The sequence below is a fragment of the Cryptomeria japonica genome, chromosome 3, assembly GCF_030272615.1.
Source record: "Cryptomeria japonica chromosome 3, Sugi_1.0, whole genome shotgun sequence".
Taxonomy (NCBI): Eukaryota; Viridiplantae; Streptophyta; class Pinopsida; order Cupressales; family Cupressaceae; genus Cryptomeria; species Cryptomeria japonica.
Genome location: NC_081407.1, coordinates 819,420,719 through 819,448,453, shown reverse-complemented (window position 1 = coordinate 819,448,453; position 27,735 = coordinate 819,420,719). Strand labels below are relative to the sequence as shown.

The window sequence follows — 27,735 nt, the reverse complement described above, 5'->3', positions numbered from 1 at the left end:
TTTTAAGGCTGCTCAAGCATATAAAACAGTGTCAATTTGATGCAGAGAATATAATGGAGATAAAGTTAAAACAATGTAGAAGGGATTTGGTATTGTCTTTAGGAGAAAACTGAATGTTTAACTATAATCTTTCTTGTAGAACAAGCTGGGGTTTGGGTAGTCTTGGTTAATAGATTTGTCCCTTTCTTCAAATTATAATGTTTGCTTTCTTTGAATAATAATATGACTCTTATATGCCCCTTTATGAAAGGAAACAAATAAACCAACAGTTGGATGAACCAATTAAAAATCCATCCTCTGCATTAGAGGGCAGCTCCTCGTATGATTTGTAATGAATTTTATGCAGTAAACTTTGAAATGAAGACACTTTTAACCAGAAAGCGTGAAAAGGCTTTAGCATTCGTCTATCAACACAAAGGAATGTTTTTAAAATAAACTAAGAGAATATTCTGACAATCAATTTCAAATAAGAGCTCACAGACTCATATTTCCACACATGTTCATTTCATAAATTCAAAGCAAAAGCAAATGCATAGCAGTATGAACTCTAATCGATTCTCTCTCATGTCTCACAAGACAAGGGGGATCAGCACGACTCAATCCACAATGAATTTACTTGCAAATAATGGTGACAATGAATCCAGAAAACATAGGAATAACTGATGACAAAATGATATCATGCACATTAGCTGATTTCTCAAGAAAGATCGCCAATCCTCAAACACACAAATTCAAAGACTGTACACGATAACATTTCATTGATAAACCAGTGATTCCAGTTTTAAGAAATTTACAGAAAACAGATTTATGTTTGTTCCCTGAAAAATCACAGTTTTTCCGACCTTAACATAAACTTACTTTCTAGCTTAAATAGCCTCCAGGCTCATAGTTTGTTACATAAAAATTAAAACTTCATTTTAACCATTGGTTAAAGAAACTATTTGTTAAAAACAAGAGAAACTAAAATAACAGCCACAGAAAGGCTGACAGCTCATCCCCTAATTGATCATGACTCCACCATGGTAGAGGAAGCTACTGGTTTATCCTGTTTCGCCGCAAAACTGCGCATGCCACGCCACTCTAAATATGCCGCCCAAAAGTTCAGGATGACTTGAAAATAGGGGAGTCCAATATGCTGAATTCGCTGCTTCCAGACCTCCTTATCCATATTTACTTGTGTCACCCTTGCCTTGTGCGCTTCCAAATGATCGGAACAAATCATGAGCATTGACTCAATCCTGGCTACTTTTGAAAAATCATCCGTAGTCAAGGATTTTGTCTTCCGAATGAACAGTATCCTTTCTTCGAAGATTTTTGTCATATCTGAGGCAGCTTCGATTGTCTGAGCATTATTTTTCATAAGTTGGATGTCAATGCATTTGAGATCCTTTTGCATTGTATCAATTAAATTTGTCAATCCTTTTAGCAGTTTAGTGGATTCTTCGTGGCCCTATTTGATAATTGAATTACACCACTCCACGTTTTTCCTTGATACATATAATACATTGTCATCCAAGCTTTCCACAGGTTTTTCAGCCAAGAACTTCATCACACCAATTTTTTGTATATCATTCATCTGTGCAAGAACTACCACCCATTTGGTCCTTTCTTTCTCCCAGGCAATGGCCTCTAATTCCAATTCCTTTCTCACAGTCACAACATCCTCATATACTTTAACCAGACTGACGATATAGTCTGAACCTTGTTGTATTATGAGATCAAGCCATTTATTGAACATCTTCGCGACCATTCTGTTTCTTTGAACTTGATCCAACATCTTTTGATTTGCTGGAGATTTGGAATCAAATGATACTGCCACTTGTGACAAGGGTTGAGGATTTGGATGGTGAATGGCATTGATGTACTCAGCCATTTTAGTGATGATCTGCTTCAACTCCCTTTTATCCTTCTCGTCCTTCCATGATCTAGAAATCATTCTCTTCGTGGAAGACTCCAAATGTTTAACATCAACGGCTCGCGAAGCAACCCCCAAATTGATCGTTTCTACTGTGAAGTCATCCTCGGTAGCTTTGTTTGAGTCTCTATCTGGAATAGGCTTAGCTATCTCGGTCGTCCAATGACCTGTTGCTTCATCTACCTCAAGCATTGTCTGTGTTTTGAGTCTTTTCGACTTGGATACCTTTCCAAGACACTTGCTGACCATATCTTCTACAGGGATTGTAATTGGAACCACACTACGTTTCTTCCGAACAGCAGCTTCTAACCATCGTGGTGTGTTTGCAGGTTCTTTGGATGGAGTTGTTTGAGTATTTGGTGAATTGACAATAACCAAAGTGTTCATGGGATTCAATTCACCCTCTGTTTCTTTACCTATTTCCATTTCTTGTACTGCAGGTTCACCCAAATCCTATTGATTCATTATTACTTCAACCTCTTCACTTGGATCCAAGTCCACAACAATCTGGCTCAATGTTGGGTTTTTGCTCTTTTTCTTGCTCCTTGACCGAGTTACTTGAGCTACTGTAGAACCTAACGGTGACCGTTTTGATCTCCTAGGTTGGATTTTTTCAACAATTGATTTTGAACCACCTGCAATATCAATAATTTCATTAGTGGAAGAAATAGCAAGTTGAGTCACAGCATGTGAATCAACTCTTAGTTCATGGGAGGATATAAGCGATCCTTTCTTAAATTTTTGGTCTCTCAACCACTTCTTAGTTCTCCTTACAACATCAAAATTTTTAGCTTGGATATTATCATCTTCCTTTTTATTCCAGTCAATCTTAGGGATTGGCTTTCCTTGAACCTCCTTGTTGAATTCAAGATCCAGAACATCTTCCCTTGTTTCCTCCTATACTCTGGATACACTGATAGGAAGCTTCATGGTGATTATCTGCTACAGAGTAAATCTTGACTACAGTCTCCTCCTTACCTCATATTCATCACTGCAATTCTCCCAGTAATCTTCCAACTGGGGTTCATGACAGAAGTGGTCGTCCACATTTAGGTTTTTCATGGCATAACCTCTGCTATCAAACCTGCGTCTAGCAACATAGGGCTGCAGATTCATCCTCTTAAATTCCAATTCCAAATTTAAAGCATCGAATATGGACTTACAACTATAGTATCCAAGTTCAATAGGAAAGGCAACTCCAGATTCGCCTTTTGCCCCCAACCTTTTATCAATATGAGCTAGTTGCCTTCTCACCTCTATGACTACATAGCTATCAAAGGCATACCTAGGTAGCTTGAATGGTTCGCCTTCGAAACCACCTACCCGAAGATAGGTGAACCTAGGAAATTGAACGAAGAAGTTGTCGTATATACTTATTAACTCCATTGCTTCAACTGACATTCTCTTGTTCACATCACCCTATAGTTCAAAAGCAAGTCTCCCTGCGAAGACACCATTCCATTTGGCAATATGTTCTACATGTTTCTGCTACTGTAACAAAGGATAGTAATCATAAACCTTCATGCGATCCACCCATGGTTCATTGAGCAAATTAGGCCAATCTCTGGTACAAGCTAATATGTAGAAAAGATAAGAGGACATATAAAAACTAGACATACCCACAAAGTTACTCAAACCTTCATGGAGTCTCTCTGCAATTACCTGGGCCCAGTCAAGATATTTGTCACCGGATAATAGCACCTGAATGTAAAAAATACATCCAATCTTCCCAGTAAAAGGAGTGTGAATTCCCCTTTAGCCTATTTAGCAGTATAACAATGTCTCACACTTATGTGATGAAGTGCTCTCTGGTAAGAGGCTTCGGCAGCCGTGACCCTCCCTTTTGAACTTTAAGGAGCCAATTTCTTGCAATTACACTTCTATACACACTCTTCTTCTTAGAGAAGAAGGCGTATGAGGTCCCAATTGACCAATCCTCATATGATTCCTTGTGTGGGATTCCCATCACCACCATTACTGTTTCCCTGTTGATACCAACTAACAACTCACCATTGCTGGTTCTTATACATCTATTCTTGGCATCATACCTATTCATACAAGCTACCACCAAATCTGGACATGGTGCAGCAAGTGGAAATGCAGCGGCTTCAACGAGACCACTTCTCACTATTTTCTCCATTATTGAACCAGCTTGAGGGTTCTTGGTTCTTTCTAAGAAATCTCCTAGATTGGCTTGAGCCAAGGAAGTATCATCTAGTTCTGGTAATATGCTCGCTAAACATGACGTCTAGCCAAGCTTTGGCAATACCGGCCTCATACTGCCTATCTATACTTTTAATCAAGCAATTCTAAAACAAGGTAGAATTCTACTCCAACAAACTAAAGATTTTCTTCCTACACTGATAAATCTTCAGAACTAAAGAAATACAGCATAGGGAAATCGTCTGAACTTACCTGTTACCACCATGAATCTGTGAAACCTTCTCAGGAAAGTAGAGCTGAATTTACCTTCGGCGTTTCCAATTCGCTCAATTATAGCAGCTGCAACCCTTACAAATTATGAAGATGAATTCATATATCTTTTTTTAACAGACGGGAAAAAACCGAGAAAACTAAAGACGCTTCATAATGATTCATTTAAACATGTGAAGTAATAGTGAAATGACTGAAAACCTGACACTTTCTTAATTGCCCATCACTTCCGCACAAATAGTTAATGTTTCCATGATTACTTTCCAAATTTAGAATTTTAAACTGTTAGATGCCGAGAATATTCCTTCTTGCCGCGTCGCTTCCAATGTTAACAAAGTCTTTAGAATCAGTTTGAAGTGAACCTTTTGAACCTTGAACCATCTTACAAAGAGTTCATTTGTTCAAGTTCATCCGGGAAGAACAATAGTGAACTAGCAACTCAAAACAATACCGGGAACGAGCAATAACCATGACTAACAAGCAAGAACCTTGAACCGTTGAACTGTTGAACCGAAAAGACAATTGATTCAAGGTTCAAGTTCAAAACTGATTTAAAACACATTGACACCCGCTTGTTAAATAACATTACATAGCCGCAACTCACAAAAAGACATTTTGAACCTTGAACCAAAAAAAGGTTCACGGGTTCAAAGTTCAAAACGCATAACAATAACGCGCTTGCTTTGGTTGAGATAAAGGCCACTAAAGACATTTACCTAAAAGCGCCTTGAACCTTGAACCAATTGAACTGTTTTTAAAGTTCAACGGTTTAGGTTCAAAACGAAGAGGTACAAAAGACCCGAAAGAATAGAGACACCAGAAAGGAAACCTGCAAGCTTGGACATTCTAAATGGAAAATTGTGGGGGTGCTAACAGGTAGGAAGTCTTGGATGTTTCTAAATCTTGTGAGCAAGATCCAAGGAGGAAATACCCAAAATATCCTAGACTAGAGAATTTTGCAGAGGTGAGGAAACTCAGAATATGTTTGAATGGGAATTCTAGAATAGAGAAGCTTTCGAGTAGATTCAAACCTCTTATGTGTCCTAGATCTCATAATAGGGTTAGATGCAACTAGTCCAGGTCAAAGGGCAGTGTTTGGTGGGTCAACTATTGCCATTTGGAGTTAGCTTCTATGTTTTGAGTGTATGGTTCCCTATATTAACTAATAATTCAGGCTAAATAGATTACCTCTGCAACTTAAGGATGAGATCATCCTATGCTAAGAAACCATCAACTACCATATGGTATATTAAATTATCAACTATGTTTGTAAACTCGAGATGGGGTCAGTACTATGCGTACACTATGAGATGCCTAGGTTGTATTGCAATATAAGAGTTAAGTAACTTACAGTTTCACTGAAAGAATATACAGTCCTACTAATTGTAATTTCATAGTCACAAGTTAAAGAGTAATCACAGCTAAAATCACTCATTAAGTACAACTAAAGAGCAAATAACAAATCACTGTTAAACTATCCACATTATGCAATTTAACTAGTTGCTGCAAGAATCAGAAAGTACGAAACTATATAAACTAATTAGCAAACTAAATCACAGAAATACTAAAAAATAAACCACCAAGTGGCACCTTAGCTCAAGGGGGCCCTAATCTAGGTAGGTGTGCTCACTACACTGAGAGTTGAATGAAGTTGCTATGCCAAGAATTCTCTTGTTTGCTTATTCATGAAGACAACTAAATACAGAAATTATGTATTACTGAAAATAGAGGATATTTACAAAATTGTCGATCTTTGGATCATTTTCTACATTGCATTTATAGACTTGACTTTACTCCAACAAATTTATTTTGACTTGCCACTCGTTCCTAATATATGGGAAGAGGATTATTTAACTAAGAGACACAAAACAAAACAGAGTCCTAATTGGATTCCATATCCATCATAAAGAGGAACTTTAATAACTAAGATGAAAACACAACAGAAGTTATTGATGACAATTATGATAGAAATATCTTAGGTTCTAAAGATGTTTGTTGAAGCTAGGAGTCTCATGTTGATGCTTTGGTGGACACCTTAGTGCTTCTAATGCCCATTCTTGTAACCCATGCTACTCAATTGCAGGAACACCTGCTGCTTCTGCAATTACTTGGTTGCATGACATCCTCATGATGCTTTTGACCATTTTGCTGCAACCTGTTAGTTCCTGGAAACACTTCTCATAACAATAATCACTTCATTTTATCACATTTTCATCAATTATCATGCACATATATTATATGAATATCTAACATTCATGAGTAAATATGTTTAGTACTTATCAATTAGTCTTAATACTTACGAAAGTATTGAGGTTTCAATGTAAAAGTTCATAGGAAATAGAAGATTACCAGACTAATAAAAGAGACAATAAAATAAGCCCACCATTCCGCCCAGCTCAAATTTCTTCTTGTCCCCAAGCAAAAGAAGGCATCTGGTTTTGCATTAGAGCCGGCTCTTTGAAGTCCCCTGGGGTAGTGATTCCTGTGTGTTGAGTTAGTGGATTTTAGTAGAACCCTCTTGCGTTTTCCAATCTGTTACACCTAGCATCTTCTGCTTCACTGTATGGTATCCTCTTGCCAATGTGGAATAGGCCACCATTGTAGTGGTGCCTAGAATAAAAGTGGTATCTACTATGCATCATGGTCCCAAGCAAGTCTCATGTATCTTATAGCTCTTTGTATGGCTGCATGAAAATAATATAAGGAATGTGGCTCCTTTCTTTACAGCTCATTTGTTAACTCATGCCATCTAGATGCAAGAAATCTGAAGACAGAGCTCCTTGTCGTCTGTGCTAGTGGTCCAAATATAATGTAACTATCCCACCTTTTTATCATTACGTCCTTTGAATGTTTGGTCTGCTCATAAGTATAACCCAAGTCTTTAGGATATGATTTGGGTTATTAGACTCCGACCTTAAGGGTAGGGTTACTGCTTTCTCCAATTCTCTGTAATCTCTCATCTGCTGCCCCCTATTAGGTTCATTCTGGCTGTAATCTCTTAATTGTAAATTACCTACATAAAGGAGGGGATTCCACTCTGTCATATGGCATTGCATAATTGATAATTGTGTAAATAGAACTCACAGAGGGAATTCTGGAGTTCTAGGGTAGATCATTCAAAAACATTGAAGAATTGCCTAGGGGTTTCTAGGGAAGAAGGCAAATCACAATACAATTGCATAAACTGGAAACTAAGAACTTTTTCTCTTAAAAACAAGGCATAGACTCTTGCAAGTGGCCTGCAATGCATGAGTTGTGGCACCATGGCAGCCATTTGGTCTACCTTATTATTCAGTTTGTTAATCTCCTATCCTTTGCCTGGATCTTTTCATCAAATTTCTGCTACAATTTTTCCTTTTCTTCTTTCCATTTTTGTTCTTGCAAGACTCGGTTCCATAGTTGCAAGACAATTGTTGGACAAGGGATATTAGGGGGAGTATGAAGGGTAACTTTTCTCTATTCCTCCTATTTTCCTCCTAGTTTCTTAATCTCCTATGACTTTTTTTCCTCGGAACAATTAGGAATCATCTTATCAAATGGATGCATATCAGTATCAAATGAGTTTGACACCTCAACCTAAGGAGGATGCTCTCGTTGCACAAACAGCTTCTCTTTTAGAGCTAGTTTTGGAGTTAATAATAAGTATATTTCGGCCAAGAGGTTTAGTTTTCTTGGCCATCCCCTTTTCTTCAATCGATGAGATTTCCTAGGGGTTTTAAGGAAGTCTTTTTCCTTTTGGTTATATTTTCATCCCCTAGCAGAGGAAGAGATTGGGGTTCTTTCTTTTTCTAACACGAGAAAAGACTAGTGCTCTCTTTTTCCTTGAGAGAAGAGAAGATACTCACTTTTTTTCTCTAAAGCAGGGGAAGAGGTTTCTTCTTTTTCTCTAAATTAGGGGTAGAGACAAGTTTCTTTTTTTTCAATACAAGAGAAGAATATAACTTCCTTTCCTTGGATCGCTAGAGGCTTGTGCCAATATTTTGACTTGTCTTTATTGGAAGAAGTTGTAGACTCTGAAGAGTCTAACTCTTCAGGGGTTGCCTCTTGTGAGGGATTAAGTGAATGAGATGCAAAATCTTTGGGTTGATTGCTAAATTGGCCTACCTTTTGTTATTTCCCTTGGACACCCATCCCTGCAGTACATTTGAATGTCAAGGGTTGTCCTTGAGGTCCCACATTAACATTCCTTTCTTTCTTAATTGCTAAAAACTCTTCCCGAGACATACTTGGAAATTGAATATGCACTTTTTTTCAACAGCAGCTGATTAAACAATGGTGAGAAATTGCAATACCCTTACCTTACTGAAATTGAGTAGCCATTCAAGATAGGAGGTGGCAAACATAGTCTAGGACATTGACATGTTGACAATGCCACAAGTGACTTAGCAGCTTAGAATTTGTTGAGTAAAGCAAATAATGCCTCCCCTCACAAGTAAAATATATGATAACATAAATGGTAGCACAAGCCCATTTCCATGGAAGAGAGAGACATTTGGTGCCCTCAGAGGAGGACTACAATGGTGGGTCCCCTCTCACAATGAGTTTTGGATGAGTAGGAACGACATTGTTGTTGATTTTATGGTAGTGCTCGTTAACCACGGGCAAACATCAGATCTGTTGCCTTCCCAACCATAGACGATAAGCTCTTATCATCACTCCCGAGTACACTACATGACCTTCATGTTATTGAATTCATATCTATTGATGCAATCATGACCTTGCATATATATGAATCAATACCTCCTAATAGACCTCAAGTTGGCCATATACTTTTGGCGCCAAGGATAGGGTCAGACCTATATATTACAAGTTACATATGAGTCTCCCTTAGTTGCAAGTTACATTTAACTTAATCACAAGTTACACATAAGTGGTTCGCCCAAATAGGGCCTGCCCCAAATTAGACTCATACAACTGAGATATCCAAATGCCAAGGCCGACACTAACTCCTCTCCGATCACTCTAGCGGAGATCAATCCAGAGTCTGAGTGGATCACTGAGTCTACCGATCCTGTCTTCACTGAGGAAGACCATGAGTGGGTTGACCAAGCGAATAGAGATGCTGAGGTTGTGGCTATGGCAGAGGAGGAGGATAGATCACGATCCGGCACAGGCACAGCTGATGTTGATCATTGTGGCATCTCACAGGCAGAGACTAGGCCTTTGTAGGAGGCAGACAGACTCCTCTAAGGCTGAGGATGAGCTAGAGCCTGAGCCATAGACTTGTTTTTGTTTACAGTTACATATATGTTTGGGAACATTTGATGTCATGGATTTTATATACATTTGACAACATTTATAACTCTACATATCTATGTTTTCTATTTCCTTCAGCTACAATTTACATTTCTACGCATGTGATGGATGTATATTTATGTATGTGATCAAATTAGCTTCTATTTGATGATGTTATAGTGCCTTTAAGCTTTATTCAATAATGGGTGCATGAAACAAGTTTTAAATCGTTATTTTGCCGAGTCATTGTCGAGTCATAGCCGAGTCACGAGTCGAGTCGGCCTTGCCCAGTTCGAGTCTGGTAACTTTAATACCTCCTAATAGACCTCAAGTCGGCCATATACTTTTGGCGCCAAGGATAGGCTCAGACCTATATATTACAAGTTACATGAGTCTCCCTTAGTTACAAGTTAAATTTAACTTAATCACAAGTTACACATAAGTGGTTCGCCCAAATTGGGCCTGCCCCAAATTAGGCTCATACAACTGAGATATCCAAATGCCAAGGCCGACAGGCCACTTGGCATTTTGTGCACTAGGTCGGCCCTAGAAGGGATCCGACCTAGCTACACAATGTTGTGACCTTTTTCACACATTGCCCCATTGCAAATGGGGGCCCTCTCTTTTCCTGCTTTCTAGGGTTTTGTTAGTGTCTTGTGACCTTTTGCTGCCATTTCACCAAGCCTTGTCCAGTTCAGAGCATTTCAGGCCCTGACAATTGAAAGTTAGTTTTTGCAAGTTATGTGATTCCGAAATGTGAACACCCCCAGAGTGCTTAGAGAGGCCAAAGGACGAAAATCGCGATTGATTTGGACGAATTTGGACAACTTTCTATTTTTAGAAAGTTTGCTTTTTTGCTTTTTCCTATTTTTTAGGAAGTTTTGTTTTTGGCGTTTTTAGCCCAAACCCCGATATGGCTATTTTTAGAAAGTTTTCCCTATTTTTTAGGGATGTCTTCTTTTTGCTTTTTCAGGATGCAAACCTAGGGTTTACACTTGCACCACTAACCAGCTTCAACCGGAACTCGAAAATTTCAAGTTTTGACCTAAAAAAGCTAAATCCCTAGATTTTAGGCTTTTTGCTTTTTCGGGATGCAAACCTAGGGTTTACACTTGCACCACTAACCAACTTCAATTGGAAATCGAAAATTCCAAGTTTGACCTAAAAAAGCTAAATCCCTAGATTTTAGGCTTTTTGCCGCTTCAAACAATCCACCTAAGCATGGATTTCAAATTTCAAGTTAATCCAGTTAAATTTGATTAAGCTGTGAAATTTTGAATTTAAAAATCTTCTAAGTCTGGCTAATGAAGGGTTTTTGCAGGTACAAATGAGGCTATCCAGAAGTCCGCCATGTGTTGAAGAGGCCATGATGGCCAACACTCTAAAGTCCGCCCATGAGGGGTTGTGTCAAAGTTCGCCATGTATGCATTGGGAGCTATGTGGGAGCACTCCCCAAAGTCTATCTGTGGGAGCACTCTCCAAAGTCTACCAAGGCTGGGAGGCCATGAAGACCAACAATCTAAAGTCCGCCCAAGCATGCCAAGTGATGGAGAAGCCAAGTCTAAAGTCCGCCAAAGGTTAGAGAGCCATGAGGAGAGGTGCTTGAAGTCCGCCCAAGGTCTTAAGTGTTGGGAGCAACCTTCAAAGTCCGCCTAGGCCATGAGGTGAGGTGTTTGAAGTCCGCCATAAGTTGGAGAAGCCACCAAAGTCCGCCCTAGGAGGTGTCTCCAAAGTCCGCTCAAGGTGGGAGCCATGCCTTGAGCCCTCTTCAAACTCTGCCATGTCTTAGTAGCCCTTGGTGTCCCTAGCAAGACATGTAGAAGACCTTCAAAACACCGCCCAAGGTCTTTAAATGATGGAGAAGCCACCAAAGTCCACCCAAGAGCACCTTCCAAAGTCCGCCAAAACTTGGAGAAGATGAAGATAAACTTCCAAAAGTCCACCTACACATGGGAGGTCAAACAAAGTCAACATGATGTCACAGAAATCCATAGAGATTTCAAAATTAAATCCAAAATGAAGAAAATATCTAAGGATTATTAAATATCTTCAAAATAAATCCAAAATGGAAAGTTTTTTTAAGGAAAAGAATATTGAAAGCTTATTGAGATATTAAATCAAAATGGAAAGTTTTTTTGAAAGGGAATATCGGAGAATTGATAAATATCTTCAAACTTAAATCAAAATGGAATGTTTTTTTTGAGATATTGTCTTAAAACTGGGAAACATGAAGTTCAAATTAGAAGTATGAGTTGGATGATTTAAGGGTTTCTACTTGAAGATTTAACCTTGTCTACAAATACTTCATTATCAACTTCATTATTACACCAAGAAGTTCAAAGTTACTAAGGAGAGTTTAGTAAAGTATGTCAGTTTGAAGATCATCTGGAGAAAATTCTAGATATTGCTAGAAGTTGAATAATATTTGTGGGCAAAAGTTTTACAGATTTTTGGAGAAAGGCAACTAGCACGAGGAAGAATTATCTAAACTTTTCTGAATTTTCTGAGTATTCTGGAGAGAATTCTAGCCTTACTTCTATCCAAGTCAGAGGTGAAATTAAAATTGTGAATTTTCTGAATATTTTCCAGAATTTAATAAATGATTTTTTCGAAAATTTTGGAGGAAGAAAATCATTTTTTTTGGCTAAGTATGAAATTTTTTTGAAAGTTTTGACACTTGGTGGTAACCACAACCAGCCTTAAGACTGGGGGTTTTAAGGTGAAAATTCGATTTTTATGGCTAAGTGTGAGAATAAAAAATGGAAAATTTTCCAACACTTAGCCATTTCGCAGCCCCGTTATTTTCAAAACTTTGCAAATCATTTTCTAACTTTAAAACTTTGTTATTTGCTTGCAAGCCCTGGACATTATGAAATTCCAGGTAGACAAAGATGCTCCTCCAGAGTCGAGAATGACTTCAAAGTGGAAGAACATCAGCGACACCAACCTCGGACACATCAACCTGAGGGAATTTAAGAAGCGAATGTTTGGTCTGGACAACCTTGTGCCTACCACCATTGTGCGAAAGATGATGAAGAGTGGTATTGTGCATGCTGTCGGCTTCCTCCCTACCATGCAGTGCAACGAACTAGTAGTCGAATGTGCCAAACACTACAACCCTATGAGTAAGGACATTGTTGCACCTGATGGAAGAGTGTTGGCAAATGTCAGCAATGAGGCCATCAGAGACGCCTTCAGGATCCCTGAGTACCACAATGCAGTGTATATGACAAAGGACGAAGCTGACAGTCTGTACCATGACCACCTAGAGGAATATGATGCCATAGTAAACCATTCCTGGCTAGACAAGCCGAGGAAGGGCGCCTCCAAACTCCATAGAAAGAGCCTAGTGCGAGCATACTTCAAGGAGGACATTGGGGACATGATTGTCCTACTCAATAGAATAATAGGAAATCCTCAGGGAGTTCCATTCAAACCCTAGATGTATTATTTCATTAATGAAATAATCAATGGAGTAAAAAGGATAGACTAGGCCCGGATGATCAGCAACAACCTAGACAGCAAGCTAAGGAACCTGGAGACGAATAGGACTTTCTTCATGAGTTCTTACTTGTTTTATTCTTTGGCCAAGACCTACAGGTACAAAGGTCTCACTTGTAGAGGAGAAGTTGGGAACAAGGAGAACCAGTTTCCAGTATATGATTGCTATCCCCAGCTCCACATGGAGGAGAAGTTCCATTTCAAAAGGGTGAATGATACCTTCTTGATGCACATTACTCGGACACTTCAAGGTGGCCTGCACCAAAGGCTCTCTCAAGAGTCTATGGACTTCATCGGTCGGTTCGGGTGTTGGTACATCCAATATCCAAAATTCACTTACCTCTGAATTCAGGGATTCTCCGAGCCTCCATACAAGCTTCCAGCTTACCCTACCAACCGAGTGGTGTTGCTCGAGGTTGTGAGACAATTGGAGGAGTACATTCCTGGCTAGACAAGCCGAGGAAGGGCGCCTCCAAACTCCAGAGAAAGAGCCTAGTGCGAGCATACTTCAAGGAGGACATTGGGGACATGATTGTCCTACTCAATAGAATAATAGGAAATCCTCAAGGAGTTCCATTCAAACCCTAGATGTATTATTTCATTAATGAAATAATCAATGGAGTAAAAAGGATAGACTAGGCCCGGATGATCAGCAACAACCTAGACAGCAAGCTAAGGAACCTGGAGACGAATAGGACTTTCTTCATGAGTTCTTACTTGTTTTATTCTTTGGCCAGGACCTACAAGTACAAAGGTCTCACTTGTAGAGGAGAAGTTGGGAACAAGGAGAACCAGTTTCCAGTATATGATTGCTATCCCCAGCTCCACATGGAGGAGAAGTTCCATTTCAAAAGGGTGAATGATACCTTCTTGATGCACATTACTCGGACACTTCAAGGTGGCCTGCACCAAAGGCTCTCTCAAGAGTCTATGGACTTCATCGGTCGGTTCGGGTGTTGGTACATCCAATATCCAAAATTCACTTACCTCTGAATTCAGAGATTCTCCGGGCCTCCATACAAGCTTCCAGCTTACCCTACCAACCGAGTGGTGTTGCTCGAGGTTGTGAGACAATTGGAGGAGTATATAGTGATTCAAAGGGATAAGCAGAAGACGGCAGGGACGTCCTCACTTACAATTGGTAATGGGTTGGACACATGTCCATCATCACAAGCTGCTGCCGCCGTTGAGAAGGAGCTGGCCTGGTATCCCTTCTATCAATACAAGGCAAGAAAAGATTTCGATCCATTCCATAGGATAAAGAAGATCAAGGAACAACGTTTGAGCACAAACTGGATCTAGAAGACTACTGGGCTAATGCAGCCGATAGCTTCGAGATCAGGAAGAGATTCTGGTCAAGAATCCCGTTGGGTATGGTGAGAGCAACAGAAGTATTCAGAGTTGCCGATCAGGTAGAAGAAAGCCTAGAACTTCAGCAGTCGGGCTTTGAGAAGATGAAGAATGACCCCCTAGTCTTAATAGATTGGACAGAGGGAGAGAAATCAGATCTAGCAGACCTCATGAGGTCGGTGGTTGAGTATTCAAGGTGGTGGGCGTCTGAAAAGACAAAATAGTTTCCGCCGGTGATGCTCGAAATCCAGAAAGTGTTGGGTCTCGAAAGAGGAAGGAATTGGTTGGAAGCTCCACAAAGGTCATAGGGAAAAGGGTTGTAGGTGAGAGAAGAGAATCCAGCAAGAGTCACTTCATCCTAAGTGTTGCATCCATTGTGCCCGATCAGAGTGCAATTGGGGAGCAAGAGATGAACATCTGTGTGATTGATGATGAAGTAAGAGTGCTTTCCTAGCCAGTTGAGGAAGTAGTGGAAAAGGTCTTCCGAAGTCCAGACAGGGAGCAAATTGAAGCACCTACAATCTTCTTAGATGGCATACTAGCAAACCCAGGAGAGGCAGATGATGAGTTTGATCGGAACACTGTAGAACAATCAACCATTCTGGATTGGCTGAGAGCCAGGATAAAGGCCAAGGTTCCCAAAGAGGCCCACTCAACCGAGGAGGTCACCCCAGCATTCCTGGAGAAGGTGAATGAACCCGCTATAGCTAAACCACCCAAACTCGCCAGGAAGTTTTCCCTAATTCAGAGAGACAATGTCGGATTCAGGACAGTCCAGATAACGGTGCCCAAAGAAGGGAAGACTAGGGACAATGTCACCGCAGATGATTACAAGGTTACCACCATAGAGTTGGGTAAGCCCACCCAGGACCAAGAGATCCAATATTTTGATGACTCCTGCAATGTTCTAAAGACGAGGTTGGCTCATGAAAAGGAAAAGAGGAAGAAAGTTGAAGAAGAGAACCAAGAGTGGAAGAAGTATGTTCTCCATCTTACCAGCCCACTCAACCGTGAAGTCTCGGCTACTCCGCCATAGCCTCTTCAGCAGGGATCAATGAAGGACTATGATGATATGAAGGGCTCGTACACTCAAGAAAAGGAGTGGATTTCAGATGCTTCGGTGCGTGTTGACACACTGGTAGAAAACTTAGTATCGACACACGAGGCAACTTCTTTATTGATTGATCGTATCCAGGATCTAGCCTTCAATTGAGAAGAAGTGGATGAAATTCAGAATGAAATACTCCCTCATCTGAAGGTTATCCGAGGCATGTCGAAGAGAAGCTTAGTGGATGCAGGCATCATACAGACAGGAGACAGGTAAGACTTCGGCACATGGTACTATACTCTGGTCACTCGGATTGAGGTTCTAAAGAAATCCGAGACCAAGTGCTTTGAGACAGAGGCAAGTGTTAGAGAGATCCTGGGCAACGTATTATGTGTGGCGTCAGAGATCTGGAAGAAGGAAAGCCTAAGGGAGAAGCATTTACAAGCAGAGAACCTGAGAGCCAAGATTCAGGCAAGCTTCTTCCGGGATTCAAGGATTATTGACAAAGGCGATCTTTCAAAGATTGCAAACTTCCTCTCCATCGATGATGCCTTCCTCACCCAAGCAGTTGAGTGGGACGGCATCCTTGCCACATGTACCGATGATGTGGACCTCGTTGACTTCTAGATTGGCGGTTTGCCAAGTGTCACCATGGAGGAGGTCAAGCTCATTGTGTCCAGATACGTTGAATCTCTGAAAGAAGAAAGTGGCCACTCACCCCAGTGAAATTAGCAGCTGTGCCACGTGTCACTCTTCCATTTGTTTGAACTAATAGTATTTCGGGAAACCCTAATTAGGGTTTAAGACTTTCAATCTTGGCCCTTGATCGCTGTTTGATCTCGGCCATTCATTCATTTTGAAAAACTATATAAGGTTGCCTCCTCTCATTTGGAGAGGGTGAGGTTTTTGATGTATTGTTGCTTAAGGTCATTTCCAAATAATATATTGCATGTGCACTGCTTTGTAATCTCTATTATTTGAATGATTTGCATGGTTTCAATTGCCTCAACACTTAGTTAAAATTAATCTAGATTTGCTTTCATTGTTGTTAATTTGAATGAAGGATTTGATAAGTATCAATTGATGTTGTATCTCCGCTCATACTTTTGGTAAATGGATGATTTCCATTCTACCGTGCAAAGTTAGTCTGAGCCCATCCCCTGTGCATCTCAACATCTCGATCATAAGCACAACCCATTGAAGATTGCACCGGCCTTGTGTAGTTGTCCCTAGTGTGGTGAAGCAAGGTTTGGTTTCTCGAGAGCACCCAGTTGATACCGTCTCTAGAATTCGTAGGATTAGATTAGCCTTCTCAAACCCTGTCCCTTTTTCCCTTTCTTTTGAAAGTCTAAACCCTCGTAAAATCAAAAAAAAAAAAAGAGAAGAGCCTAAAATTGCTAAATCCATCTAAGTCTAGCAGTTCAAGATACTTGTTAAACGTAAGTCCCCCTTGAAATTTCAGCATACACTACCCAAGAAGCTATTCCACTAAAGTCACTTGTTCGCACATATAGACCTTGGAATCAGTAGTGATTTTTCAGGAGAGGATAGAATACCTTCGACTATCCTATTCTAATGTTTGGTAGATGATAAAATAGACACCAACACACAACAACACTCCCTCTTAGCTAGGGAGGATTCCTTCTAAATAACCAAGGCACATAGTGACTACGACCATGGCTACTCCCATGAATAATACGTTCACCATAGCTACTCCCAGAGGGTGAACAAGCACATCATGGAATTTCTTCCATGATACCCACCATACCTACTCGCAGAGGGTGGGCTCACCATGCCTACTTGCAGAGGGTGGAAGAGGGCTTTCACCTCAATCTTCTCTCAGAGAAGGGTGCATTACCACCATGCCTACTCGCAGAGGGTGGAACGAGGGCTCTAACCTCAGACTTATCCCAGAGAAGAATGCATCTCCACTATGCCTACTCGCAAAGAGTGGAACAAGGGCTTTAACCTTAGACTTCTCCCAGAGAAGAATGCATCTCCACCATGCCTACTTGCAGAGGGTGGATCCACCATACCTACTCGTAGAGGGTGGAACGAGGGCTTTAATCTCAGACTTCTCCCAGATAAGAATGCATCAACAAGGGATTGCACCTCGAACTTCTCCCTCACAGAGAAGAACTCACTAACAAGGGATTGCACCTCGATCTTCTCCCTCATAGAGAAGAACTCATTAACAAGGGCTTTCACCTCAAATTTCTCCATCACAGAGAAAAATGCATTAACCAAATCTTCATGATGACGTGGCTCACTCTGAAGCTGGAATGTCAGGCTTCCTCTGAGCTGAAATGTCAAGCTCCCTCTGAAGCTGAAATGTCATGCTTCCTCTGAAGCTGAAATGTCAAGCTCCCTCTGAAGCAGATATCAACCTTCTGATCTCTTCGTCCAAGGTTACTTTTGACGATATGTCAGACTCCCTCTAAATGCTGATTCTTCCTCTATGAAGAAATGCAAGCAATCTTCCTTCCTTAAATGCAATCTTTGATTCGTCCTGGAAGCATTTCAAAGAGAGATAATGATAGTCAGGGGAAATGTCAATACATGATTCACTATTCAATGATGTAGCATTATTCAAACATAAAGAGTACTTATCTTTTATAATTTTGCTTAGCAATGGAATTTCCATTCACTTGGATTGATCACACCGAAGCACCTAGTGATGATCTGATGGCTGTGTAGCCTTTGGCCATCGCCATCATTCATCATATGTCCACAATATCTGCTCCGAGCAATAGCTTAAGCATCATCTGAAGAGCTGCCTTTAATACCGTCCACAACAAAGTGATGGACCAACCACATAAATGCGACAAAAATCCACTTGTAGCAAGGTGTGCCAGAATGCTAAGCTGCAGTGCCCATCCTAGGACAAACTTCAAATGATCTTCAAGAGCGACATAAGTAAGAACTCGAATAATTGGACCCTCAGTTGCAATATCATCCAATGCCTATGCAGGCTTCAGCGAAACGAATGCTTCATGTGACTCTCGAAGCTTCTAGGATGATGTGAGAGCTATTGCAAGGCTTTATTGCACAGAGACCTTCTCCACCATTCTTGATCGTTAGGTACCTTGATTCGCTTTCATCCCCATACGCACACATTTCACATTTGTGTACGGCTTAATGTGATCATCACAAAACTCACCACTATGTTGCTACTCAATCTCAACCTTCCATTATACTGAGCAGTCGATAGCACGCGTACCGACTCGCATCACTTCGTTGAATCCTCAGAATGCTTGCTGCCACCTCGTCAATGTCTCTAGCCATGAGCGTCATGAAGCGAGCGAACTCCATCGCTTTCATTTGCTAGTGAAATGTTACGATCACCGAAGAGAATCCGCCACAACATGTTCTCCCTAAATGAAGAATGAAGAATATAGAATGTTAAAACGGACAGAGATGTCCATAGCGACTCCACTTACCATCAGCATTTCGATACTAGGCTTGGCGATTTTCAACGCCAAGGCATCGGACTGAATCTATCATTGAGCACTAACGACAGATCTATGGCAATCATTGGCACCTCAACGGTCATTACTCGCCGCAGAGCATATGCGATGCTCACGACTAAGTTGAGAGGCTCGGTAATCGACTTTTGCCTGCACTTAGATTTCTCAGTTTGCAAATTACTTTGATTGAACTCCCTCAAAAGCACAGGATCTACCTTCAAGCGGTTAGAAGGAACCCGCTCTGATACCATGTTAAGACATGGACCAGCTAGGACTCAAACCTAGGCCCTTCCATCGCTGCTAGAGTGCTCTACCACTGAGCTACTGGCCCCTCTTGGACCAATCCATTGTCGGTCCGGGTGTGACTTATTTCCAACACCAACACCCCCCCCTTAAGCCACACCTCTCGTGTGCTTGGGGCTCCTAGCCTGGACCTGGCTCTGATACCATGTTGATTTTATGGTAGTGCTTGTTAACCACAGGTAAACATCAGATCTATTGCCTTCCCAACCATAGACGATAAGCTCTTATCATCACCCCCGAGCACACTACATGACCTTCATGTTATTGAATTCATATCTATTGATGCAATCATGACCTTGCATATATATGAATCAATACCTCCTAATAGACCTCAAGTCGGCCATATACTTTTGGCGCCAATGATAGGGTCAAACCTATATATTACAAGTTACATGAGTCTCCCTTAGTTGCAAGTTACATTTAACTTAATCACAAGTTACACAAGTGGTTTGCCCAAATAGGGCCTGCCCCAAATTAGACTCATACAATTGAGATATCCAAATGCCCAGGCCGACAAGCCACTTGGCATTTTGTGCACTAGGTTGGCCCTAGAAGGAATCCGACCTAGCTACACAACAACAATTGTGATGTTTTGGAAAACCCTCTTCTTGCATTGGAAACCTTGTGACTTAAGCTATGGCAAGCACTATTACATCAATTCACATACCCTTTATTGTGGTTGCATTATCTTTTAATGTTTGTGCAAATTGATAGGCCACCTCATCATCATACCCTATTAGTCGTTGGAAATAGTCTATCTACACTGCATTTTCAAATTTTATCAAGCATTCTACATCATCCAAAATGATAGCATGATCTGTTGGCTCCCTTTTTATAGGGTCACCACCCATTTTCCAAATTCTTTGCTCTTCTCTATATTTTGCGCTTCCTTTATTCTTCTTTTTCTTCTCTGCATAGAATTATAACTCCAAATCTGGCTCTATTTCTGCTATGGATATCTATAGCATGTATTCAATTTTATTACGTGGGGATTAAATAGATGGAGGTCCATTTGATGGTTAGTGGAAACAAAAGTGCCAGATTTAATGGGAATTGTCATAAAGATATACTCAAAAAGTTCGTTGTAATCATGAAGTGTTGCAGCAAAATTCAAAAAGGTGGCCAATTTTGTAATGTCCCGGATTTTTAGAAGGTCAGCCTACATATTTAAATTTAAATAAGAAATTAATAATTATAAATAAATGTAATTATTAAATAATTGCTCCATGAGCCGACCTTGTAATGTGTTGGGCTTGGGCCAACCTGTGATGGTAAATAGCAAAAGCAATTGGATATTATTAAATAAATTTTGTTTTCATCAAGGTCTAGGCTGACTTCTACCTTTCACCGACCTATTCTCTTTGTGGGATCGAATTAGTATTTATATGTGAGTTTTTAATTATAATGGCATGCAATATTTTGCAACAACACGCTTAGGTAACATTGGGTGCTCTAAAACGAAAACCTCAGACTCAGAGATTCGTAGGTGTTGACGTGGCTAAAATCGCGAAACTATGACTCCATCCGGCCAACGCAGAATAGAATGATCTCGCCGAGTATCCTATCCTCTCTTGTATAAGGAAGCCCTAATGCTGTTTTTAATTGATCAAAGGGGACAACCTCAAGGTTCCAAATCTTAGTTCTTGACTGCAGGATAACTCAACGGTCGATGTGATTTGTTGGGAGCACAAGGGGTCTTATGTTTTGCAACAAGCTAGTCAGCATCTGATTCTCAGATGTTGGTGTTGGAAATAAGCCACACCCAGACCGACGATGGACTGGTCCAAAAGGGGCCAGTAGCTCAATGGTAGAGCACTCCAGCAGCGTATGGAAGGTCCTAGGTTCGAGTCCTAGCTGGTCCATGTCTCAACATCGGACTGTGAAATAAAATCAAAAGAGAAGGTTTCAGGAAGCCTAAGGACAAAGAAGATAACGGTTGATGCAGCAAGTAGACAGATTTCGATAAACCAGTTCTTGTTTTTGCCAGAGACACCCTCACAACTAGACCAGAGACACTCGTTTTAGGCACCCAATTTTGGTGCAGCCTAAGACGAATACCTGCAGTTGAACTAAGCACAGTTTGGGTTCAGACTAACCATGCACGGTGACCTACAATTAGCAGACCCCCAATGGTATGAACCAGAAATGCATCAAATACCCCTCTACACTTCACCATTAAAATCCCTGCACTCTAAAATTTAACCAACTGCTAAAAACAAGATGATAAACACCAAATCAATGTCCATATATTGATTTCAGCTGCCTATTACAACAATTCCTGCAGCATCTCTATGCTATTCCTATAATCTAACCTATTCTAACTCTAAAATCCCACTACAAAATTCTAACTATCTAACCCTTTACAAAAGAAAGGCCTCTGCCTTTTATAGATTTTACAATATGGATCAGAGGCCAGGATTAACTGCATCCAAGGGCTGCAATTTGCAGCTTTAACCCATGCTCACTTTAACCCATGCTCATTAAACTCTTAGTTATCTACCCAACCACTCCCCTTAGCTGCCTACAACTGTTTGGATTCAATTTGGGTCTATCCGGTGGTTGGACATAACTATCCACAACTGACCTGTTTCCCCTTTGTTTCAAAATATCTTGAGTGGGGCCCATAGGCAATTTTACAATAAAACAGTTCCAGTTTTCAGAAACTGAACTTCTGGAATTAAATCTAGCTGTGTATTTCTCAAGAATGCATAGACTTGTAGCATTCAGAGTGTTCTTTGGTCTTTGGTCCCGGTGGTGAACTTTAGCTTGTTGTTCAGCGGCACACTTCCCAATGCTCGGTTCAGATCTCGCGCTCTTGCAGCGGGTTCTTGCATCTTCCTCTTCAGCTTTCAGTGCCTGGCTCCTTGACGTTTCAGGCCTTCTCCTGGTTCTTCAAGACGATGCCTTCGACTTGCAAACAATCAATCTCACTTTAATAAATCAATTTGAAAAATTAAAATTAATTTAACAAACATAAAAAATTTAATGTTTGGCTCGAGAAGCTCTTTGTGAGATGTATCTTTTAAATGTTTTTGCTTTCCCCTCTGGCCGACTACTCCATTTTAATGCCACCCTTCAAATTATGGCAAATTTAACCTCTCTGTGCGATTTTGTTTGGTAGGTGAATGATTTGTTTCAAATCGCAATGCGGCCCTTGCGAATTTCGGCCTATGTGACTAGAATGTGAAATGATCTTAAGTTTTACAAAACCTACGAGCCTTTTGCACAAAATGCGCGATTTCTTGATTTGGTGATTCTCAAATAGAAGGCCCCTTTTGTGAGCTTGTTATCATTTTCACCCTTTCCTATTTTTGAGCTCACTAGCTGATTTCGGCCTAGAAACACGTTTTGCACGCCTTTGCCATTTTCGGCTTAGTTGATACTTTTGTGAACTTAGTGATTTTCGGCCAAGTGAGCCTCTTTTTTTTTAAAACTTAAGTCATTTTGCCCCTTTTCGGCCTAAGAGCTTACTTTATGAGCTCTTCCCTCTGTCAGTTTCGGCAAATTAGACTTCGTGAGATTTGAACTCCTTGGTGTTCTTCGGCCAAATGAGCCTTAACTAATTTTCGGCTTTTAGAGCCAATTTGTAAGACTTCAAACATCTTCGCTTTTTCGGCTCATTAAAGTATAACGCACGATGGAAGCCCTTTGGAGTTAAAACGACTTCCTTAAGTTTTTCGGGCCATTAAGGTATTTTGCACGATTGTCTTCCTTTTCCACGACTTTCTTGCTTCTGATATTTTGAGGAATGAGTGATTTGCTTTCTCCTAAGTTTTTCGGCTTACTGGCCAAATTTGCAAACTGCAGTTGATTTTCGGCCCACGAGGCCCTTTTGCAAACTTTATATATTAATTCGGCCTTAAAGCATAAAATGCGAACTTTCATTTTAAAACTTTCACAAATTTTCATTTGCTTTTACGCCCAAACTCGGGATTCAAACTGAGGATGCGATTATAACGCGCGATGGAATATGTAAAGTTCACGATTTTATTTTCGTCAAAGTTCGGGGCCTTTGTGTTTTTCGGCCCTATTGGTTATTTTGTGAGTTCTAAGTTTTTCGGCTCTTTGAAGCCCTTTTCGCGCGACTCTTCTCACATTTCGCCCTGTTGAGGTTTTCAGCCTGAAAGGCATTTGCGCGAGTTTGACCATTTTCAGGCTTGAGGGCCCTTGTGCGAACTTTGACGCAATTTACACTTAGCCTCCTTTTTCGGCCTGAAAAGATATTTTGTGAGTTTTCGGGCAGATTGGGGATTCGACGAACTTGTGCGATTTTCCTTCATTTCGGCTTGTGAGGGCAATTTTGAAGACATTATAGAAGAACTGGTTTGGCCAAACTTTGCATCACCACAGGCCTTCTTCTCTCCTATCGGGCAGACAGACACAACACAAGGGGTCTCTGTCAATGACGGGGCGTGTGTGCTATACACACAACAGCAGGTGGGAAGAATCCCCCTACCACGTCATTGTCCTGCCTTGTTTTGGCCAACTACCTACATTGAAGCAGATCAAGTGCAGGTGAAGGTGATTCAGCAAATTGATGAGCTACGGGTAACAAGGAAGCTCACAAGCTCTCTCAGGGTCCAACAGTTCATCCTCCTTTGTCTAGTCACACCAACAAAGCAGGGACAATTTTCAGGAGGAATCCAAAGATAAGCTGCATGTGTCTGCAACATCTAGAGAAGCCTGATTCATTTACTATAGAGGCTTGGCATGCATATAACAAAGATTTGGGTTATTCCCTGATGCACCTGGAGACTACGAGACAAATAGACAGCAGCTCTTGCAGTCCTTGGCAAGCATGAATTAAAATTTTGTGCTCATTTCGATTCATTTAAAAGGGAGTCATAAATCTGTTCTTGCATACAGTTGTTTGAATCAAAGGTTCGAATGTTCCTGAGCATTGGAGTATACAGGTAACGTAGATAATTATCTGAACATTAACATCTACATATCATTGTACGTTATTTTTCAAAACTATTTAATACTACTGTGGGAAGTTATCTATGTTTCCTATATCTTGAATCTGGTTATCAGAATCTACTGTTATGGCTTTCTGAATTGAAGTGGTAAATGTCATACTGAGGTTAAACTTATGTGCCATTTGAATATAAAAATTCTGGAAAGATTTTTGGTGAGATATATTTTGGCAGTTGATTCTTGTCAGGGATATTTCAGATTTTTAAGCATTTTGGCTAGAATTCCAAAAAGAAATTGCTGCTAGAACTATCCCTCCCCCTAGCTTAAAGATTGACGTGTGACCACACATGTTGAATAGACAGTGAAGGGTGGAAGAATTTGATCTTTGAATAAGTACCACTGACATAATTACTAATGTGATAGATATAAAAACAAGGCAACGACTATTAAACGAATGAAATAGAAATAAATGTAGAGATCAGTTGAGAAAATCTTAATGACAAGATTGGCGGCATATAGGCATGACATTAGATGCTGAATGATATTGCATGCAATGTTGGTAACTTGAAGTGATATACCAAGTTGTGGAGTTAGATGTGGCTAGGATGGTCAATAATGAAGGTAAGTGATGTGATGGAGCAGTTGGTGATTGTTTATGGGATGACGTGGAAAATGTGTTGATGCCCAAGGGTGGGAGAACCCAGTGGGTAACCAGTAAAGGAACAGAACTGTACTCTCACGAGTAAGGTGGGGATGTTTAGAAGAACTGATAACATAGATAATAAGGCTATATTGTGACAATAAATTTTTTTATTTTATTTATTAAGTACCATATTACACTTACTATTATAAATTGTAAATGGACAATGACTAAGGCCATGGTATGAAAAAAATTGATCCATTTATAAAAATATCATTTCGCAACTTTTTTTTAAAATAGTCATATAATGGAACTCTAGCAGAAAGAAAGAAAATTTGATATTGTTCTGAAAATAATGCAACAATAGGATCTGAATTATTCATATCAATGTGAAGCTAACAGACCAATGGAATCTTTCCAAAAATATTTTGTGAAAACAACTCGGTATTTCTAAACTTTAAGATTTACAAATATACATTGAAATAATTGTACGAGAGCATTTGTAGCTTTTGTGTGGGCAAGAACTTATAAGATTTGTTTTTAGACCTTTCAGATTTGCATTCTTTTCATTCTGCTCAGTGCTAGTGACATATTGCTGTAGAAGCTAGATTATATTGCTACTGAATTTCTTACTAATTCTGAACATCATCTTATATGTTTAGTTAGCCTTGCATTCTGTAGTTTATGCCTTCAGAAGCCCAAAGAAGTTATCCGGATTGTTAGCAGACAACATAGTGCTGATTACTCTTTGAAGAAAACATTACTAGGTGAAAGTCTGATGAATTGTATTTGGTTGAAATTCTTTCAGATAATCTGCCCTTTCACAATGGATCAGTTCTATTGGGCGGAGAGAATGGGATGGTTAGGGGTTGCACCACCACCCCTAAAGAAGAAACATCTTATCCCAGATAACCATAAAGATAGTATAATGGAAGCTGCAAATGCCCTCCTGGATGCATTAAACACAGCTCTGAGTGTTGGCATGAGAACCCGTGCAGCCGATCTTGCAGGCAAAATTTGCTCTGAGGTAGTCACACAAGTGAAACAAGTCTTCCTTTTTATTGTTCTTTTATTCATAAAACTATAATAGATGCTGCTATGTTCTACAGATAAAGATTTCTGTCCAGTGTTGATGTTTAAATTTATTTGTTAGATTGTCAAAGATCTATTGCATTTATTTTCATTATGCTCGTGTAAATTACAGGATGGAGTTAGAAATGCCATTGATATTCTTACAAAAGAAGTCTGTGTTTCAATGGACCTCTGTTGTGAAGATTGAGGATGCTTCTTTAATGACTCAAATGAATCATTTTTCAAGGATGAATCAAATATTTGTTAGATTTCTGTCCAGTGTTGATGTTTAAATTTATTTGTTAGATTGTCAAAGATCTATTGCATTTATTTTCATTATGCTGGTGTAAATTACAGGATGGAGTTAGAAATGCCATTGATATTCTTACAAAAGAAGTCTGTGTTTCAATGGACCTCTGTTGTGAAGATTGAGGCTGCTTCAATAATGACTCAAATGAATCATTTTTCAAGGATTGAGGCTGCTTCATTAATTTATTTGTTAGATTGCCAAAGATCTATTGCATTTATTTTCGTTATGCTCGTGTAAATTACAGGATGGAGTTAGAAATGCCATTGATATTCTTACAAAAGAAGTCTATGTTTCAATGGACCTCTGTTGTGAAGATTGAGGCTGCTTCATTAATGACTCAAATGAATCATTTTTCAAGGATGAATCAAAAGGTGTATGAGGTTACTTCATTAAGGTCTCAAGCAAATGACTTGTTGAACTTGAACTAAAGGCAGACCATATAAAGTTATATTCTTCTTCTGTCATCTGTGTCAGTAAAATTGCATGCATTGTTTTTTTGTAATTGTATTTAGTTCTTGTCCAATAAGCATCATTTTTATATTGCAATGCTATTCAAATTGGGCACGGAATTCAAATATATGCTCTATTGCTACTTTGCTATGACATTTCATGCAATTTGTCTTTTTTAATGTAACAACCAAAGCCTGCGTTCACTACTATTGAGGTTAAATGGAGACTAAATTAATGTTGCTATTTATTCAAAACCAATTAAATTATGTTAACTTATTTGGTATAAGTTACTTATTGCTGTGATTTCTGAAATAATATTACTTTAAGCCTAATTATGCAGTTCTCGTCCAAATTCACATGAATTTAAGCTTATCAGAAATTCCTACTTGAATATGGTCTAAAACAAAAACCTCAATATAAAATTTTACTTTTATTTAGAATGATGGCCCTAACAATCATGGCAATCATGTAATTGTGGTTGGAGAGGTGTGTCATCTATGCTTGTCTTGTATGCTTCTCTACTAAATAGGGAGGGTGGGCTCCTCCTATATCAAGGGCGGGAAATGATCATGAGGGGGAGGGGACAAGAGGTTTCTTATTCTTAGGGGAATTTATTACCAATGCTAGCACTTGTGCTCATTTTCAAATTGTGGAATATTGAATGAATGAAAGAAATATTTTAATAATATTTACGAGATCAAACCTTCTATGGAATCAAGAGTAGCAATAAAGCAACAGCATGCAGATTTAAACCTAGGAAAATAAGAGACCTGTTGTGACCTAATTCACACATCACCCCATCGCAGATGGGGACCCCCTGTTTTTGCTTTTTCTAGAGTTTTGTCTTGAGCTTTGCATTTTCATAAGTCCATTTTCTGAGAGAGTTTTAAGTTGGAGTTTTTGAGGTCATCTCAAGCCAAATTGAGAAATCATGCTTAGAGTCGTGTGAATATTGTCAAAGTGCTTAGAAGGTTTGAAGGACGAGGATCGCAATTTCTTTGGGTCATTTTTGACAACTAGAAAAAAAAAATTGATTTTTTGAAAGTGGCATATGGGTTTTGTTCCTTGAATGATTTCATTACTACCCATTTTGTC

General features: G+C 39.7%; 1 protein-coding gene across 12 annotated transcripts in view; it reads left to right on the top strand.

Moving 5' to 3' along the window:
* Nucleotides 1-26,793, top strand: part of LOC131037288 (sterol 3-beta-glucosyltransferase UGT80A2) — a 116,897-nt gene extending 90,104 nt beyond the window's left edge. For all 12 annotated transcript variants that reach the window (XM_057969363.2, XM_057969361.2, XM_057969356.2 and 9 more), the window contains 2 exons: nt 25,618-25,836; nt 26,014-26,793. In XM_057969363.2, the coding sequence (XP_057825346.1) occupies nt 25,618-25,836; nt 26,014-26,088 (294 nt within the window). In that variant the 3' untranslated portion in view covers nt 26,089-26,793. The remainder of the gene's footprint in view (nt 1-25,617; nt 25,837-26,013) is intronic.
* Nucleotides 26,794-27,735: the final 942 nt, after the last annotated feature.